At 35.5% G+C, this 21,649-nt stretch overlaps 1 protein-coding gene and 1 pseudogene across 1 annotated transcript; both read right to left on the bottom strand.

Moving 5' to 3' along the window:
• Window positions 1-7,112: 7,112 nt before the first annotated feature.
• Window positions 7,113-7,725, bottom strand: LOC124978318 (translation machinery-associated protein 16-like; annotated as a pseudogene).
• A 1,175-nt stretch (window positions 7,726-8,900) lies between these two features.
• On the bottom strand, window positions 8,901-9,350 carry LOC124976418 (40S ribosomal protein S24-like). Its single transcript, XM_047539303.1, has one exon. The coding sequence runs from the start codon at window positions 9,348-9,350 to the stop codon at window positions 8,901-8,903; it is 450 nt and encodes a 149-aa protein (XP_047395259.1).
• Window positions 9,351-21,649: the final 12,299 nt, after the last annotated feature.

Below are 21,649 nucleotides of genomic sequence, written 5' to 3'. Positions count from 1 at the left end.
ATTTTCCTTCAAGACGCTTTTTTTTCTTTTCCCCATTTTTTCTCTCTCTCTTTTTTTTTTTTTTTCCATTTCCCACTCTCACATCCCATCATCTTTGAAATCAAGTACCTTTCATGCATCAGGCTACTGAAGACTGGGAGGTTTGAATAGTATATTACATTTTTATTATACATTCTTTTTTATTTTATTTTTATTGTATTTATTTTTTAATTTTTTATTATTTTTATTGTTTTTATTAATTCTATTTTCCTCTTATTTATCTGTTTCTTTGGAGTCTCTTTCTCTCTTTTCTCCTGCTAACAACCAAAATCTTTTGATTCTGCTTTCACTCTTCCTATGATCTAGTACTTCTATATATTCTTTTCTTATCCCATTAATAGTTACATCCTACACCCCTCTCCATCCTCTTTGTCCACCATTAGAAATTGTAGACCTTATTGCAAACCTATTGTTTATGCTGAAGACAATAATTGAATATATCATCTCTTCTTATACAATACCATTAACATCTTAATAGGATTAACATCTTAATATTTGTTTTAAGACTGCATATTGTTTTCACTGGGTGCTATTAATGTTAATCTCCCCCCTAAAGGTGAGGGATTGGAAATCAGCAGGGACACTATAAACCTATAGGGGGAAACTGCAATGCCTCAGATCTGCATAGGTAGAGGGAAAGATACATGAACAACATGAAAAATCAAGGGAAGAAAGTGGCCCAAACAAACCAAGATGCTATATTAATAGAATCCATTGGCAGCACAGTAGAAGAAATGTCAGACAAGGAGTTCAGAATGTACATAATTAAAATAATCCATGAAGTAAAGGATAATATAAGAGAGCAAATGTAGGCAACAAAAGATCACTTCAATAAAGAGTTAAAAGAGCAAATGCAGGAAGTGAAAGATTATTTCAATAAAGAGAGATTCTGAAATAAACAACAAATCCTTGAAATGAAGGAAACAATAAACCAAATCAAAAGCTCAATAGAAAGCATCACTAATAGACTAGATCACTTGGAAGACAGAACCTTAGACAATGAAGACAAAATATTTAATCTTGAAAATAAAGTTGACACACAGAGAAGATGGTGAGAAGTCATGAACAGAACCTCCAGGAATTATGGGACAACATGAAAAGACCAAATTTAAGAATTATTGGGATTGAGGAAGGCACAGAGATACAAACCAAAGAAATGAACAATCTAGCCACTGAAATAATATCAGAAAACTTCCCAAACTTGAAGAATGAAGTGGAAAATCAAATACAAGAGACTTATAGGAACCTGAATGTACAAAAATACAGTAGATCCACACCAAGGCACATCATAATGAGAATGCCCAACATACAAAATAAAGATAGAATTTTAAAGGCTGTGAGAGAAAAGCATCAGATTACATATAGGGGGAGACCTTATAAGTATATCAGCAGATATCAGTAGGTTTCTTAGACCAGATCCCAAAAGCTAGGAGGGTCTGGAACAACATATTTCAAGCTTTGAAACAACATGGATTCCAATCAAGAATCTTACACCCAGCAAAAATAACCTTCAGATTTGATGATGAAATAAAAACCCTCCATGATAAACAAAAGTTAAAAGAATTTACAAATAGGAAGTTTGTGCTACAAAACATTCTCGGCAAAATATTCCATAGGAGGAAATGAAAAACAACAATGAAAGTCAGTAAAGGGAGGAACTACACTAAAGGAAAAGCAAATCAAAGGAGAAACCAAGTCAAGTTAAAAACCAAAAATAAGCCAAAATGACTGGGAATGCAAAACATATCTCAATAATAACCCTGAATGTTAGTGTCCTAACCTCATTAATTGAAAGACATAGACTGACAGATTGGGTTAATAAAAAGAGACCCCAAAATATGCTGCCTTCAAAAGATTCATCTCCTAGGAAAAGACATCCACAGACAGAAGATGAAAGGATGGGAAAAAACATATCACACACACAGACTCAGTCAAAAAGCATGGGTTTCCATCCTCATATCAGATAAAGTGGACTTCAAACCAAAGGTAGTCAGAAGGGATAAGGAAGGATATTTCATACTGCTTAAAGGAACCATAAATCAACAAGACATAACAATCATAAATATTTGTGCCCCAAACAATGGAACATCTATGTGTGCCAAACAAACTCTTCTCAATTTCAGGAACCAAAAAGACCACAACACAATAATACTTGGTGACTTTAACACACTGCTCTCACCACTGGATAGATCTTCCAAACAAAAAGTGAACAAAGAAACCATAGAACTCAATAAAACAATCAATAATTTAGACTTAACCAATGTATATAGAATATTCTATGCATCAATGAGCTAATACACTTTCTTCTCAGCAGCATATGGATTGTTCTCTAAAATAGACCATATGTTATGTCACAAAGCAACTCTTAGCAAATAGAAAGAAAATAGATACTACCTTGTAATCTATCAGATCATAATGTAATGAAATTAGAAATCAATGATAAAATAAGAAATAGAAACTACTCCAAAACCTGGAGAATAAATAATTTGCTACTGAATGATGCATGGATAGCAGAAGACGTCAGGGAGGAGATAAAAAATTGTTAGAGGTAAATGAGAACAACGATACAACACATCAAAATATCTGGGACACTCTGAAAGCAGTACTAAGAGGAAAATTCATTGCATGGAGACTATTCAAGAAAAGAATAAAAAGTCAACAAATAAATGACCTAACATTACACCTCCACTTTTGAGCAATGAAATAGAAGAGTCATCAAAAGTCTTCCAAACAAGAAAAGCCCAGGACCAGATGGAATCTCAACTGAGTGCTACAAGACCTTCAAAGAAGAACTAATGCCAATACTCCTCAAAGTTTTCCATGAAATAGAAAAGGTGGGAACCTGTCCAAACTCAATCTATGAAGCTGATATTACCCTGATACCAAAAGCAGACAAAGACACCTCAAGGAAAGAAAAGTTCAGACCAATATCCCTGATGAACATAGATGCAAAAATTCTTAACAAAATTCTGGCAAATTGCATACAATACATATTAAAAAGATAGTGCACCTTGATCAGGTGGGGTTCATCCCAGGATTGCAAGGTTGGTTCAACATCTGGAAATCAATACATGTAATTCATCACATCAATAGACTTAAAGTTAAGAATCTTATGATCATTTCAATAGATGCAGTAAAAAGCATTTGAAAAAATACATTACCCCTTCATGCTCAAAGGGAAGAATGGAGGAACTTTGGATTGTGTAGAGGGAAATGTGGGGAGGGGAGGGGATGGGGGGTAGGAAAGATGATGGAATGAGACATTATCCTATGTACATGTATGATTACATGAATGGTGTGACTCTACTTAGTGTAGAACCAGAGACATGAAAATTTGTACTCCATCTGTATACAAAGAATCAAAATGCATTCTGCTGTCATATGTAACTAAATAGAACAAACAATAAAAATAAAATAAAATTATATTTAAAAAGATGTAGAATAAATGATTTCATAGAATTCCTTAGAATGGAATATTAGCATAGATTTGATTAGAATTGATCAGAATATTACCTGCTGAGAATTATTTGAAGTCCACAATTGTGCATTTTGTTTTGCTTTTTTTTTTTTTGGTTTTTGTGTATGGTAATATTTTTAATTTAAAAATCATAATTTCTTCTTTTATGAAGTGTCTGTTCAGTTCATTTGCCATTTATTGATTGGATTACTTGTTTTTATGGTGTTAAGTTTTTTGGAGTTCTTTGTATATTCTGGAGATTAATGCTCTATCTGAGGTGCAGGTGGTTAAGATTATTTCCCATTCTGTAAGCTCTCTGTTCACATTCTTTTTCCTTTGCTGTGAAGAAGCTTTTACCTAACTATTTATTGATTCTTGATTTTACTTCTTGTGCTTTAGGAATCTTATTGAGGATGTTGGTTCCTAAGCTGACATGATGGAGAGTTGGGCCTAACTTTTCTTCTAGTAGGCTCAGTGTCTCTAGTCTAATGCCTAGGTCCTTGATCCACTTTTAGTTGAGTTTTGGGCAGGGTGAGAGATAGGGTTTTGATTTCATTGTGCTACATATGGATTTCCAGTTTTCCCAGTACCATTGGATGCAAAGGCTATCTTTTCTCCAATGTAGTTCATGGCACCTTTGTCTAGTATGAGATAACTGTATAATTTCAATGAGATAATATCCTTAAGACATCTTGACAACAGGTTCTGTTGCAAATTGATGATAACCATACCATCTTCCAAAATAATACACCTGATAATTTTTATCCAATATTTAAATTCCATTTAATGGTGTCTACAGACTCCCTTGAGACATAGACTCCTAGGGAGTTACAAAGTACTTATCAAAAATTTCTAGGTATACCTACAAATTGCATGTGTATAACACAAAGTAGAACCTTGAAGGGGAGAAATTTCTTCCCTTGAAAGTGATGTGAGGACCACAAAGAAAAATATCAATAGGTACATTAACTTCAGAATGGAAAAAAGTTCTTCTGAGATTAAATAAGGTAGGTTATTTCATGAATTGTGAGACCATGTGCTGTCAGTGTAAATCAGAAAGCACTTACATCTATTCTATCAGATATAATTTTCATCTGGAATAAAGGAAACCCTAGTAAACAAGCAGGGCTGGCTTCATGCAACGAGAAGTCTGGAGGTGCATTTCTGATAGTGTGACTCAGTTATGTCACCAAAAGACTGACTGTTTTGCTCTTCTTTTCCACTTTTCTGTTCTGCAGTCTTTATTAATAACTATTGCAACTCCAAGCATCACACAGGTAGGAAGAAAACAGTAGGAACACAGCACAGGAGGGTCTGCTTACATCTCATGGGCTTCAACTGCATGGTATGGCTGTCTCTAACTGCAGGCCTCTGGAAGGTGAATTGTGTCCAACTTCTTTTAGGGGGAAATGAGAAGGGAATTACAACAGGTATGACTGAATCTACTTACCTATTTTTCACACTATTAGACTTTATTTTCATCCATAGATGAGATATATTTCTCTATAGATAAATTGACAGAAAGCATATGGAAAAGGGACACAAGTAGAAATATAATTTCTTAAGCATTAACAATATCCAATCTCATTAACAATAAAAAGCTGAAAATTTCAACAAGAATTAAATATTTTTTAATCAAAGAACTGAGATACATGTTAAGTGACATAAGACAATCACAAAACTAAATACCGCATGATCTTACACATACATGAAATTTTAAAATATTAATCTAGAAAACAAGAGTAGAATAGTGAATACAAGAGACTGGGAAGAGCAGGAAGGAGGCAGGGATGAGGAGATGCTGGTCAACAAATACTAAACTAGAAAAAATAAATTTTGGTGTTCTACTGCACAGTAAGTTAACTATAGATAATGATAATGTATATTTTAAGTAAAAATGCTAATGGAAAGATTTTTGGATTTTTTTCACTGCAAAGAAATGATAAATATTGAGAAGCTATGTCTACCCATATTTGAATATTACACACTGTATAAATGTACTGAAACATCACATGGTCTTATAAATATGTATAACTTTTATGTGTGAGTTAAAAAGATTAAAAATATATGTATATGCTGGTAAAAGAACAAATTGGAATAATTATTTTGAAAGTGATAGTACTATGTATCATAATATACTTGACATAATAATTTTACTTCAGGATATTTGGCCATAGGAAATAATATGAAAAAGTTTTGCAGAAAAATCTGATAATTGATGTGTTATCTATATTTTCATATAAAACACTGATGATATTTTTAGGGAAATGATAAGAAGGACTTGAGGTGCCCAAGAGAGGCAAGAATCTCTCCTAACTCACAAAACTTCTTTTTTTTTGACATTTTTAAATTAAATTTATTTTTAATTTTCAAAAGTAAAAAAGTTATAACACTTCATATAAACTGCTAACAAAACAGTTATTAAGTTAACCTCATACATTAATGTTTTCCTTTCCTTGAAAATAAATATATTTATATCACATCTTTTAAAAAACACACTAAAGGATACTTGTGCTTACTTTCTGCAACAAAATTCTAATACATCAATGTTTTTCATGACACTTGAAATATTGTTGTATGTCAATTTAACCTTTTAGAAACTTACCACTTTTCACAATGAGAAAGTAGAAAAAATATATATAATAAAAGGAGCAAGCCTAAATCATTTATTCTGTCAAAAGATAACATATATAAGTGTGGGGATCAACATAACCACAGAGACTGTTTACTTCTGTTTCTAACCTTTACCTCTGGCTCAGGAAAAAATAAATGATAATGTATAACCTATTGATGAATATGAATTCACAAACAAATTCTTCCCCATTTTATAAGGAAAGAAATTAGGTTTAATGTTTAAGAGAGAAATCAGTTTAATACAAGTTCATTATTATCACAATTTAAGAAATGTCCACAGGAATCTCTTAGAAAACAGGTTATTGTCCATTCACCCCATTTGGGAGATTAGGCAAATTTTTCCTACATATTTTCCACATAAGGAAAAAATTGAAAACACATTTTGCCCTCACACATATTACTTTTCCTTTGCACAAAGTTCAGATTAAATGTCTTTAAAAGATCACTTCTGGTATTTGTCCCTCAAGAGCTTGTGTACAGGCAGCTTGGTGCCTAGTGTGGCAATGTTAAGAGGTGATGGTACCTTTAACAGGAGGGCCTAGTGAGAAGTCATTACTAGCCTCCCTATTCTCTGGTGTCCTGTCTCACCACCCTCCTGCATGGATTGTGATGTCATTTACTATGAAGTGATATAGCCAGAGGCCCTGGCCAGGGCCATTCCTTTAGACTTTCATCCTTCAAAACCATGAGCTAAAGAAATGTCTTTTCTTAATAAGTAACCTACCTAGCCTTGGGTATTTTATTATAGCAACTGAAAACAGACTAATACAACTTATATCTATTTTAGCAACTTAATGTAAATGAAAAGCAACCTTCATTTTTAAATAAAAATCATAACATCATTTTTTTAAACTACAAATGGGACCCTCATTATACAGGAAAATGAAGTAAATAGCAAATTCTTATGTCTAGATAATTATTTACCATAATTAATGAGTGTGATTTGAAGCTCTCAAATTATTTTCAACTCAAGTAAAGACAATCAAGCTACTGGAGTCATTTCTTCATCTGAATCATTTGATTCACCTTTTAGTTCCAATTCCTCTAAATTTTTGTCTATAGTTAAAATAGTTTTCCTCTTGCCCTTCTTAGGAACTGCATCATTAGCACAGAGCTTTCTTATTTTAATGTTTGGCAATTTCTTCAGATCAAAATCCCATTCCCTAAAAGTTTTCAGATTGCTTGCATTTAAAATGTCTGGGATCTCAAGGCCATATCCTTCATACTGCTGTCGCTCACGCTCCACCGGCTGCTCCATAACTGCTTCCCGGGAAAAGTGCCGCCTTCCCCACCTGTCTTTGATGCTGTTATGTAACTCGATCTGCTCCAGCTCACTGCTAAATCTATTTAAATACCTTTCAACTAATTTACAAGCATCTTTTTTTGAATACCCCGATTTTTTTGGATCCAGATGATTCTGAAACTACTGCAGTTTTTCACCAATAAGATTGAGACGTAAGGCCTTTTCATTCTTCAACTTTTTTTTTTTCCTGTTTGTGGGCCTCTCTCGTAATCTGAGCTGCTTTTCTACTATATGGATGGATGATTTTTTTTTTTCCCCGTACTGTACTTTTTCCCTTTGGATCTTTAGGCATGGTGACCTCCAGGAGGCCACGGAGAGCCTCACTCCAGACCCGACAATCACCGACCCAATCCACAGCAGTGAACACCTGCACTCCAGCCCGAACACACGTGGTGTGGCGGGAGTCACAAAACTTCTTGATCAATATAATAAAGATACTGAAGACAGCAGCAGACATAATTTATGAATTATACAGAGTTCGGAGATTGAATCACATAGCTAGCGTGGAAGGGATACAAAAGTACATTTCCATCACAAATTCAGATTCCTACTCTTCTTGCCAATCTTTTCTCATGTCAGAATATTATGGAATAACAATGTGAAGAAATACCTATGTACAAATATTAAAGAGTACAAGTGGAATCACAGTTATTTGGTGACTTTGAGGATGTCTTGATAAATAGCAAAGCAGGTCCTGAGAGGTTTATGTGGTTTTGATGAACTTCTGGGTAACTGGTCAGACTGAGTGCCATAAAATAATGCCCACACTTGGACATAGTGGATAAAATAGCAAAGAAATCCAAACTGATGCAGCTTTAATATATCCTGATGTCTAATTTAAAGACCACAAGAGTCCTGAATTATGAGGATACCTGAGAATTGTGGCATTTATAATATAAACAAATCAATGATTAGTAGTGATGTGATAATTATGACACTACCCTTATGAGAAAGAAACATGAACATGACACAACAATAAACATGACACTTTCAGGTAATTTAAAAAAATAGAACTGTGTACAATTTAATTTCATTCAGAGAAAAATATACATTGAAAAAAAGCTGTAGATCAAAATAGATACAAACTCTGGATTCAGACTGCTTACTTAATTTCAAAACTTGTCTTTATCCCATATTGATTGACTCTGGGCAAATTACTCAAATTGTTATTAGTCTGTTTTCTCAACTTTAATTGGAGATTATCCTAATATCATTTCTATATCATAGAGTATTTGGTATTAAATGGTTAATACATGAAAGCATTTATAGCAGTGCCTGGCCCTCAATAAATATACCTTATTATTAAAACTAATTGCCTCAAAATGCATAAGTTATTTTTGAGAAGTATGAATACCAGTGCTTTCTTACTTCTTTTAAATTTTATATGATCCTATTCCTATTACATTTCCATAAAGAAAAAAGTATTGATTTTTATTTTTTGAAGTTTTTGCAGTTTATTAATCACGCTCATGAAAAATTTGCACACTTACTGAAGAAAATGTCATCACAGAATCTTCCCTGCTTTAGCTTTTTACCAGCACCAACATGTGCCTTCGCCGTCCTGCTGATCTTCTTCCTTCTGTTCTTATGTTCCTTTTGCTGTTCTCTTGAGGTCTTTTTCTTCTCATACAGGTCATGTCTTGCCAGTCTATAGTTAAGTTCATTTTTCTTTGAAAAATCCAAGAAAACATAAATCATGTCAAAGTCAGTTTTTTTGCCACCTCCAAAATAAGTTCTGAATCCAAACACAAAGGTAACGCCTGGTGTGGTTTTGTACATTTTGGCTAGCTTTCCCTGAACTTCTGTCTTAGGTGCTGCTGCCTTCCCAGGGTGAAGGACATCAAAGACCATTTCTTTCCTCTGAAGTAGCTGGTTGGTCCTGTGCTTCCTGGTCTGGATAGTTGCTGTGTCATTCATGTTGGGACCAATCCTTAGGAAGCCAGGGAGGAAAAGAGACAGAAGTGCTGATTTTTAAAGAAAGAAACCTGCTTTGGTTATTCAGGGAGATCTGTGTAAATTCAAATCAAAAAGTTATTTTTGTCATATTCCTCCTTATTCATTTGTCTTCTGGTAGATTAATGCTAAAAATCCGATTCATGGCACAAAATTTGATGACTGCCTTCTGGCTTCACTTCAGCAAATTAGAACTCTCATACTCATGTCTTAAAAGGATATTTCTTGGGATTTTATGTGGATCAAATAAGAGATCACATGTACTATGTTTGTAAAATCAAAGTACATTACCAATGTCAGTCATTTTTGATTATTATCTTATTAACATGTCCACTGTACTCTTCTCCAGCAGCCTCCACAGCTGTAATCTTGTCTCTGTTTGCTCACTTTTTCCTCCTGATGTCACTCTTATGACTTTTCCTCAATAAAAGAAGATTCGGGACTGGGGTTGTGGCTCAGTGGCAGAGTGCTTGCCTAGCATGTGTGAGGCACTGGGTTCGAGTCTCAGCACCTCATATTAATAAATGAATAAAATAAAAGGCCTATAAGCAGATCTCAAATGAATACATCTCCCTCTCAACTCTAGCAGCATTCTGCCTTACCTGGTGTCTCTGCTTTGCTTTCTGATGCCAGAGAGAATGACTTCAATGTGGCAGCCATCTGCCTTCTTCAGAGGCCAGGCCTCCAGCTCAGGCAGCTTCTTTCATCCCATTGAACACAATTTTTAGATGTATTATCGCCAGGGGTAAAATGAAAGAAAGGAGTCATTTTGGGTCCTGGGAAGAAATGTAAGATCAGGTCCACCAAGGTGTTTCGACTCTTGGAACTTGAACGAATTTGCTGAAGACTGGTCAGTGTGGCCCATTCTTTGGGTCTCAAAGGCAGAGTCTCTGAAGCTCAGAAACACTGTCTAGTTCAGCATGCTGGATCTCTCTTGGATCAAAAGCCTCCTCCACCATGGGCAACAGTTCGATGTGTCTGGGCTTAGGGGGGAGGAGAGCCAGCCCCTGACTCTTGGTTAAGGACATATAAACATTAAAGCAGAACTGTCCAGGAGAATATTGAGGCACAAATAAAATTTCCTAGATACCACAGAGAAATTAAAAAGATGCACCAAAATTAATTTGTATCATCTGTTAGTTCAATACATCAAAGTATCATTTCAACATGTAATCAACATCAAATTATTCCCAAGGTATTTTGATTCATTTTTTTCCACAATAAGTCTTGGGAATTTTATGTGAATTTTATACTTAGGACACATATCAGGTTGGACTAGCCACATTTTGAGTGCTCAGTAGCCACACATGTAACTAGTGCTTACTATGTTAGTGCACCTCTGAGGCATCTTAAGTTATCCTTGGTCATGGGAGTGTGGTGAGTTAGGCTTAGTATACTGGGAGCTTTCATTAGTAATCTTGAATAAATAACTTATTGTGTGTCCTTCATTCTCTCTCTCTCTCTTCTCTCTCTCTTTTTTTTTTTTTTTTTTTTTTTTTTACCTCTGTCTTCTTCCTCCAAAGAATGCTTGAATTTCAAAACATGGGTTTTAGAGAGGAGGTAGACATAAAATCCTGGAGGCAGCCAAAGAAACCAGGAGAATCTTTTTCTACTTTCAATGCAGTTAGATCAGGCCATCCTGAGAAAAGGGGCACAATGGAATTAGTATTGATGCTGTCCCTGGCCGAGTGCAGTGGGATGGATAAAGGTTTGAGAGGATGGGAAAGGAGCTTTGTTGGGAGCTGACAGAGTTCTGTGGTCTACTCTCTAATTTCATTGATGGTGGGATGTAGACCAGTAGATTTGAGTTTTTAAACACAGAACTCTTGAGCAGTCAAAACTTCTTAAACTCCAGTCACGTACCAAGTGATATAGTTAGTACTGAAGATCCACAGATGTATAAGATAAGATCATTTTTTTGTTGTTGTTTTTAAGAAACTTCTGGCTTACGAAAATACAGATGTGTTAATAATACCAATCAAAGTAGGTGCTAAGAGAGGGAAGCATATGATACCAAAGAAGCACATAGGAGTGTCATACTGAGAGTAAAGGGTTGGTGTGAAATGAAAGAGAATGTTTCACAGAAACTGATTTTTTTAAGTACAGGGAACTGAACCCAGGACCCTGCACATACTACCACTAAGCTATATCCCCAGCCCTGGAAGCTGACATTTCAGCTCAGCTTTGAGTACTGAAATTCTTTAGACAAGGTGGGAGGGTGGTGGAAGATGGTTACCTGTAGAAGGAGTGGTATGCGGAAGGCCCTAATGCCCAACTGAGCATAGAATGAATGTGGGGTCCTGCAAGGAGATGATGTTAGAAATGCAGGCACTTATATACATATGCTATGGAGGTGGAATTGGATCCTTCAGGGGAGAACCAATGCTTAAGGATGGAATGCAAGGAAGTGATATAATAAGATTTGCAGTTTTGAAAATTTGGTATCTTTAGGCTGAGGTTCTGGGCTGTTGAATTACTTGATGCCTTAATTAAGCTCCCTCTCTTTTTCTCCAATGCATTGTAAGCTCTCCAATTAACTTTAAGAAGGTGAATTAAAATTAGTTGTATTGTCAGGATCTTTTGAGAATTCCATAATTCCCTTTGGACATACTTCCAGGGTGTCATAGTCTTAGAAAATCATGGCAGGAAACCTCTGTGTACACTAAGGTCACCAGAATTTAAAGCTGATTAATGGCCTGATGTTTCACTTGGGTTGGCATTCAATTGTAATCATATTTTGTTTCCAATCGTATGTGCCCATACTGAACTTCTGAACTTTTCATAAGCCTTACAGCCACAAATAGTAGAACAATTGTCTGGAGTTCTATCATGTGTTTGGCATCTGAACACAGATGCCAAACTTAAAAACTTAAAAAGTAATAATAATAAAAAAGTAACATTAACAAGTAAAAAAAAAATAAAAGCAGTTTTAAATATTAAAAAAATAATCATTAACACATTAATTGTACACATTAATGGAATTCACTTTTATTTCCATACATGCTTAGATTATACATTGATCACATGACCAATAAAAACATTTTTAAGGTACGTCAAAGAAACATTTTTTAAAGGTGTTCCAATAACTACAAAATAAAAGAAAAAAAAACAAAAAAAACCAAAAAGCAAACAAAATAAGTAATAATAATAACACCAATAATAATTCCCTTACTCAGGTCCTGTGCTGATAGCATATTTCCCTGGGGACTTTCCCCCTATTGTTTACAGAATTATGACAAAATCTGTGTTAAATGTCATATAGTTTTTCATGAGCCCGAGAAATGGTATGTAATTAAATGTACTACATTCTTAGTAATTAAATATAGAGAAAAAAACTTATACTATATTTTAGAAATATAGAAATCAAGAATTCAGAACATGAAAATTCCCCAGAAAATGTGTGATTTGAAAAATGTGGTGGGGCTTCCATGGCAATGACCTGGTTTATTTCAGAGCCAGTGAATTTGGAGGATCATCTCTCCATCACATGCCCATACTGAAACAGTGAGGCAGCTCGGTGGGTCTCTGTGGCTGTGGGTGGTAGGTGCAGCCTTCCCCACCAGATGTTAATTTCTGGTGGTCATCAGTCTTGCATGCCATAGATCTGAAGGGCAGACAGGGGTCAAGTCAGACGAAGAGTCGGAACCACCAGCAGCATGCATGAAGAGCCAGCCTTTCATGCTGAGGATAAAGAGAAAGCAACAATAATGAAGAAAACACTGAAACCTCTTTGAAGGGAAATGTGGCTACATTGACCAAAAAAAAGTGCTCACACTTTTCTACTCAACAGTTTCACTTTCAATATTTTTCAAATGTCTATGTACACTAATAATTTTTCAGCAGTGCTTGTCATAATTGGATTCTAGAAACAAATAGTAGTCCATTAATAAGCAACTGATTCAAAAAATCATGGTGTGTATATTCAGAGAATGGAAAACAACATAGCTCTGTTGGCACACACCTGTAATCCCAGTGACTCTGGAGGCTGAGGCAGGAGGATCGAAGTTCAAAGCCAGCTTCAGCAAAAGCCAGGTGCTAAGCAACTCAGTGAGACCCTGTCTCTAAATAAAATACAAAAAATAGGACTGGGATGTGGCTCAGTGGTCGAGTGCCCTGAGTTCAATTCCTGGCACCCCTCCCCAGCCCCCCAAAAGAAGAATTGAGATAGATATAGATATCCTGATAAGGAGCAATGTTTAAGAGATAGTACCAAGCGAAATAAGAGAATGGTGTGCTGTCATTTGTTTAAAAATGTGTTTATACATATATTTGTGAATGCACAGATATTTCTCCATAAACTATAATAGTGTTTCCCTTGAGGAGAACTGAGTTTCTTGGGAGGGAAATAGCTATTTTTATTGTTTATTATAAAATATCATTTATTTTTATTTATTATATAAATATTATAATGCTATTATAAATAAATAATAATTATAGATTGCTATTATTATTTTTTTCTTTATTTTAATTGTAAACAAATGGGATACATGTTGTTTCTCTGTACGTGGAGTCAAGGCATACCATTTGTGTAATCATAAATTTACATAGGGTAATATTGTTTGATTCATTCTGTTATTATTTTTCCTTCCCCCCACCCCTCCCACCCCTCTTTTCCCTCTATACAGTCCTTCCTTCCTCCATTCTTGCCCCTCTCCCTAACCCTAACCCTAACGCTAACCCTAACCCTAACCCTAACCCTAACGTTAACCCCTCCCATCCCCCATTATATGCCATCATCCGCTTATCAGGGAGATCATTCGTCCTTTGGTTTTTTGAGATTGACTTATCTCACTTAGCATGATATTCTCCAATTTCATCCATTTGCCTGCAAATGCCATAATTTTATCATTCTTCATGGCGGAGTAATATTCCATTGTATATATATGCCACAGTTTCTTTATCCATTCATCAACTGAAGGGCATCTAGGTTGGTTCCACAATCTGGCTATGGTGAATTGAGCAGCAATGAACATTGATGTGGCTGTATCTCTATAGTATACTGATTTTAAGTCCTTTGGGTATAGGCCGAGGAGTGGGATAGCTGGGTCAAATGGTGGTTCCATTCCAAGCTTTCTGAGGAATCTCCATACTGCTTTCCAGAGTGGCTGCACTAATTTGCAACCCCACCAGCAATGTATGAGTGTACCTTTTTCCCCACATCCTCGCCAACACCTATTGTTGCTTGTGTTCTTGATAATCGCCATTCTAATTGGGGTGAGATGGAATCTTAGGGTAGTTTTGATTTGCATTTCTCTTATTACTAGAGATATTGAACATTTTTTCATATATCTGTTGATTGCTTGTACATCTTCTTCTGTGAAGTGTCTGTTCATTTCCTTAGCCCATTTGTTGATTGGATTATTTGTATTCTTGGTGTAGAGTTTTTTGAGTTCTTTATATATTCTGGAAATTAGTGCTCTATCTGAAGTATGTATTATTATTTTTTTCTATGTGGATGGATTACTTAAATAAAAGAAGGCTTTGGAGGACAGAATAAATGCACTGTTTTTGACTTTAACGCATCTCTAATAATGGGTGGCGGACAAGATAGTTCTTGATGATATGAACATATTAGTGTAAAAAAAGATCTGTCCTCATATTTCTTTTGTTTTCCCTATAACAATAAATGACAGACATTTTAATCCCCTGTTCAAGTTGAATCCCTTCATTTGTGTCCTGTATCTCGCCCTCTACCACAGTCACAGGGTCAGTCCCTGGTCTACACCTGTCTGCACTCTACCTTCAAGCCCCTTTCCCTACTGATTGCTTAATCCTTTTGTCATAGAAAGTGAAAACCAAAAACCTAATAGCTTTTCCTTAAGTGAGCACACCCCTTCAGTTCCAGTCTCTCTCTCCCCTTCTTTGTAGCCAACCCTGAGGTTATACCTATTCTACTTCCCAGTCTCACTCACTCCTCAGCTTGCAACATTCTGTCCTCCTTCACAACTTCATTGAATTTTTGCCAGGGTCAAAATTAATTTTGGGGGGTTAAATAAATTTTCAACTATGATTTCTTATTTTGTTGGACTTTTTAGTGGTATTTGACCAGGCTGACCACTTCCTCAAAGAAAACTCCATTTTCTTTGCTTTTATATTGGTGCATTCCTCTGTTCTTCTCCTCTGTTCTTTCCTTTCCTCAGTTTGCTTTTTATGTATTCCTCTACTTATACCTTATATATTTATTGATGATTTTTTATATCATTGCTGATGATGTGACTTCAGACTTTTTCTCTTTTCTTAGATGTGTTCCTTAGGCAGACTGGCTCTAAGTTCAAAATACCCTTTCTATTCTAACAACTTCTAATATTTTTACAAATCCATTACCCTCTTTTGGGCTCGAACCTCAGTTCCAACTTTGGACTAGTTGCCTCTGCTTAAACGTGGAGTATCATATCTACCACTGAATTCATCAGATTACCTCAAATTTTCTGTGGTTTCCCAGTTCAGTAAGTAAATTACATTTGGGAAGAAGTTTTATTCTATGATATTAACAGTGAATGGAAAAGCATCTAGGAAACAGGAGTTACTCAACAAATATCTGACTGAATGACTGAGTGAAGGAACGATGCCATATGGGATAAATATCATCAAAGGCCTAGGACAGGACATTTTGAAGCATACACAGTAAGATATTGAGAGATAGTGTAAATGGTCTGATGGTCATAAAATTAGGTTGCATCTTTAATGATGACTATGAGTTAAAAAATAACAGGAATTAATCAAGCTTTTAATTCCCTGTGCTAAATTTCTTTCTGCTTAAAGTATTATTTGTTTTTTTTTTACTTAACTCTGAGTGGTATAGCAATGTATTTGTGAAATGCTGCAATTCAAATTTATTTAAAAAAGTAAAAAGGAAGAAATAAAATTTTGCAAAACAGCTAATAAATCTTTCTGGGAGCTAGTTGTCAAAACTTCAGCAATGATCTTGAGAACATACATGACCTATTTCCAGGAAGAAGTGTTCAGGAGCAGGTTGTATGTAGTACTTACATTTTCTCAGTGTGTGTGTGTGTGTGTTTTTTTTTTTTTTTGCTATAGGAAATTCTTTCATTTTAAAAAATTAATTAGATACAAAATGAGAACCCATGGTCCTTAGAGCATTTTAAGTAAAGAAGATAAAGACAATAAGAACCTTTGCATGAAAGAGCTTAAAGTGTTATAAACTTTCACTTTTAGTTCATATTCTTTTAAAGAAAGATTGAAGTAGTTGTTAGTCTGTTAGTCTGTCTGCTAGTTGTTAGTCCATTCATCAGTATTTTGCAACATGACCTAATATCTCCCTGATACCTTGAAATTGGGTGTGGTTAAAAGATTATACCTAAATGCCCAGAGATGTGTGAGTGACTGCAATATATGCAATTGCCATATGTAATATATGGAGTTTTAAAAGCTAGCATGTGATCTTCTGAAGAAGGATGGTGAGCTTCTATTAGCAAGGACAGAAAGTGAAGGACAGCAAGAACAGCATAAGTGAAGTCACAGTGGTTAGGAGTTGATGTTATAGACCCAAAAATAGGTGAAATAGAGCAATTAAATAATATTTACCAGTTATAAAGAAGAATAAAATGATGGCATTTGAAAGTAAATGGATGGAATTGGAGAATATCATTCTAAGTGAAATAAGTCAATCCCAAAAAGTCAAAGGCTGAATGTTTTCCCTGATAAGTGGATGATGATACATAATGGGATTGGGGGAGTAGGGGGTAAGACAAGAATGTTGAAACTTTGGATTATGTAAAGGGAAATGAGAAGGGGGATGGGGTGGGGGTATGAAAGATTATGGAATGAGACAGACATTATTACCCTATGTACATGTATGATTTCATGAATGGTGTCAATCTATATTATGTACAAACATAGAAATGAAATGATGTACCCCATTTGTGTACAATGAGTCATAATGCAGCCTGTAAAAATAAAAAAGAATTTGTTTCTGCATGAAGAGAGAGCTTAAAGAATGGGAATATTTTGCCACCTGTACTTCAGATAGAACATTAATCTCCAGAATATATAAAGAACTCAGAAAACTTAACACCAAAACCCTCCAAATAAGCCAACCAATAAATGGGCAAATAACCAGAACAGACACTTCACAGAAAAAGATATATAATTGATCAACAAGGATATATATTATATGAAAAAATGTTCAATATCTCTATCAATTATATAAATGCAAATTAAACCTACACTGAGATTTCATCTCACTATAGTCAAAATAGCAATTATCAAGAATACAAGTAGCAATAAATGTTGGCGAGGATGTAGGGAAAAAGACATACATTGTTGGTGGGACTGCAAATTGGTGCAACCACTCTGGAAAGCAGTATGGAGATTCCTCAGAAAACCTGGAATGAAGCCACCATTTAATCCAGTTATCCCAGTCCTTGGTCTATATCCAAAGGACTTAAAATCAGCATACTGTAGTGACACAGTCACATCAATGTTTATAGCAGCTCAGTTCATAGTAGTTAAGCTGTGGAACCAACCCAGGTTCCCTTCAACAGATGAATGGATAAAGAAAATGTATATTTACATAATGAAATGTTACTCAGCATTAAAGAAGAGTGAAATTATGGCATTTGCCAATCAAATGGATGGATCTGGAGAATATCATGCTAAGTGTAATAAGCCAATCCCAAAAAACCAAAGAACCAATGTTCTCTCTGATATGCAGATGCTAACACAAAATAAGGGTGGAGGAGGGAAGAATAGAAGTTTATTGGATTAGACAAAGGAGAATGAAGGGAAGGGAAGGGGGATGGGAATAGGAAAGACAGTAGGATGAATCAGACATAACTTTCCTATGTGCATATATGAATACATGACCAGTCTGACTTCACATCCATGTGCAACCACAAGAATGGGAAGTTATACTCCATGTATGTGTAATATGTCAAAATATATTCTACTGTCATGTATAACTAAAAAGAACAAATACAAAAATTAAAAAAGAATTTGTTTCTGTTAATAGTTCTAATTTAATTCTATAACATCTAAAAATGACATTATATGAAAGAAAGTTTTAAGCATCCACATTTTAACTAAACTTTAATTATGACTTTGTTTTCTGTGACTGACATTAACAAAAATTTTACTCTACTTACCCTTTCAGTCTTTTAAGAGCTTTAAAATTGGCCTGGGCCAACTTCCTGCAGTTGGGTTTACAGTTCCTCTCTTATTGCTATTAACCAAATGCTGTTGGGGTGGACAGTTTATTCTAAAAAATTTTTCCTGTAGCTATGCCCATTTGATTCAAGGTCCTCGAAGGAGCTTGTCTTTAAACCTTTGCATTACCCCATGACCACTCCACACTATTGCCCACTATATAAGGTTTTTCTTATGTCTGCTTTTCAGGTTTTAGTTAAAACTAAAGGAAGAATGATTATGCTTTCTTAAATACAGAAAGACATAATATCATACTTTTAAAAACAAATCATATCTGAATAAGACCTAATGGTAATCTATTGGTAAATTTATTCACTGACATTCACTTTCTATTTCCTCCAAGTAAGTGCTCAGTCTCTAAAAAAATTATTTCCTTAATTCTTCCTATAATTTTAGAATCATAACTTTGAAGGGAATAAAACCAAATTACTTGTCAATACATTCATTCACAGATTGCTTCCACAACATCAAAATGTTAATATTTGATGCTACCTGTCACATTATTTTTCTCCAACTAACTTTTTTTTTTCAAAAAGTAGGTCAAACATGAAAGAAGTCTACTTAGTGTTCACTTAAAATACAAATGAGTGTTCCTGATTGGCAGTTTCTTCAAGTGGTGCTTCTGGAACTCAGACCCTTTCTATTTGGCCCTATTTTTGCTTCATTGTCTTTGATAAGTGGTTTCCAGCAACACTGTGGCTCAGTTGCATTAGAACTTATTGAGGTCCTTGCATGGGTAAGGATGGTAGTCCTGAACATCAATTCTAATTACATTCTATGTACTCAGAACATGAACTCGTGAACTCTAGAACTCAGGCACATGACATATTATCCTTGACAAAAGTTTCAAAAATAGACATTGGAGAAGAGAGAGCCTTTTAAAAAAATGGTGCTGGGGAAGCTGGTTTTCCACATGTAGAAGAATGAAACCAGACCCTTATCTATCATCCTGCACAAAAAGGAATTCAAAATGAATCAAAGACCGAGGAAATAAACCAGAAAATGATGCAACTTCCATAAGAAAATGTAGGATCAACACTCCAGCATATAGGTGCAGGCAATGACTTTCTCAATAAAACCCCTAAAGCTCAGGAAATAATGTCAGAAGTTAATAAATGGGATGACATCAGATTAAAAAACTTTTGAACAGGAAAGGAAACAAGAATTGAAAAGAGAACCTACAGAGTGGAACAAAATTTTTGTTTGCTACTCTTCTGACAGGCTTAATATCTAGAATATACAAACAACTAAAAAACATACTTAACAAAAAGAAAAAAATATAATTAATAAATGAGCAAATGAATTAAACAGACATTTCTCAAGAAACACAAATGGCCAATAATCATATGAAAAAATGTTCAACATCATTAGCAATTAGGGAAATGTAAATTAACACTATACTGAGATTTCATCTCACTTCAGTCAGAATGGCAGCCAAAAAAATACAAACTAATAAATGTTGGAGAGGATGTGGAGAAACTTTTAACACTGTTGGTGGAATTGTAAATTAGTACAACCACTTTGGAAATTAGTGTGGAGGTTCCTCAAGAGGCTAGGAATGTTGAACATTTTTTCATATATCTTACACAAATGATATGCCTTTACTCCATGTACAAACAGAGAAACAACATGTATCCCATTTGTTTACAATAAAAATAATTTTAAAAAAAAGGCTAGGAATGAACTGCAACATGATCCAGTTATACTACTCTTACTTTCCTAAGGGATTTAAGTCATCATACTGTAGTGATACATGCATATCCATGTTTATAGCAGCACAATTCACAATAGCTAAACTATGGAACCTGCCTTGGTGTCCATCAATGGACAAATGGAAAAAGAAAATGTAGTATACAATTGTACACAATGGAATTTTATTCAGTCATAAAGAAAAATGAAATTATGCCATTTGTGAGAAAATGGATAGAATTTGAGAACATTATGTTAAGTGAAAGAGGTCAAATTCAGAAGGTCAAGGGTTATATGTTTTTTTTTTTTTCATATGTGAAATCTAATGAGGAAGAAGAAAAACAAAGGTGGAGGACTCCCATGAAAATCAAAGGAAGATAAATAGAATACAGGAAAGGGACCAGGGGGAGGAGGAAGGAAAAAGGGAAATATTGGGAAATGATATTGACTAAATTATATTGTTATATTGGGTGCATGTATGAATATGTGACAACAAAACCCACCATTATGTACAACTATAATGTGCCAATAAAAAATGTGGGAAAAAAAAAGAAGTCAGGCATATAACCACCTAACTCCAAAGGGTGCATAGAAATGTTATCTAGATTTGAAGAAAAAAATTGTTTTGTCTCTATTCCACAACTGATATCTTAACTTCTTGTTTGATTAACATCTATTCTTCTTGATCTATATATAGTGGATTAAGAGTTTGTAAGGAGGAGGATCCAAGATGGCAGACTAGAGGGAGGCAGCGTTCCTAGTCGCTCCGTAACTCTGGTTTCAAGCAGAGGATATCTGTTTCTTGGTGAGGCAGTTTTTGCTGCATATTGATTCTCTGGTGTTTACCCTATTTGTCTGCTGTGATGACCTGCAGTCTGCCAGCATACCGACACCTTTTTTGAGTGCAGATTGCTCACTGTCAGGCGCCTATCATCTGCTATTTGCCTGCCTCTGGCCGGTCCATCGCCTGCCTTACACCTATCCATCACCCAACGCACAAGGTTCACCTCCTGATCGTCCGACAACAGTCAGCAAACTGATTGCTGACTGCCAGTGGAGCACCAGCTGCCTGCTGTTGCCTGGAAGTTCTCTGTCACAGTACCTGCAGGTTTGATTACACGTGGTTGCCGCCATTTTGAGACAACAGCCAGGCCCTGTAAGACCCCTGGCCGAGCTGACTGAGCCCCGTCTCCAGGATCCCTCAGTCCGACCGATCACTCCCTGCCTCTGGGACACTCACATCGACTGACTGCTCCCTGCCTGCCAGGACCCCCAGACCAACTGACTGCGCCCTATCACCGGGACCCAAGACTGACTGATTGCACCCTGCCTCCAGGATCCCACAACCACACCAAACACACCCTGACTTCCAGGAAACCTGCCTGACCAACCGCATCCCACCGCCAGGA

The sequence above is a fragment of the Sciurus carolinensis genome, chromosome 2 (genome assembly GCF_902686445.1).
Source record: "Sciurus carolinensis chromosome 2, mSciCar1.2, whole genome shotgun sequence".
NCBI lineage: Eukaryota > Metazoa > Chordata > Mammalia > Rodentia > Sciuridae > Sciurus > Sciurus carolinensis.
Note: the sequence above shows the minus strand (reverse complement) of the source record. Positions and strands in the feature narration are given on the sequence as shown.

What these genes read in the sequence shown, in the direction of transcription:
- LOC124976418 (XM_047539303.1), bottom strand. Translation starts at nt 9,350, where the DNA reads ATGAATGACACAGCAACTATCCAGACCAGGAAGCACAGGACCAACCAG.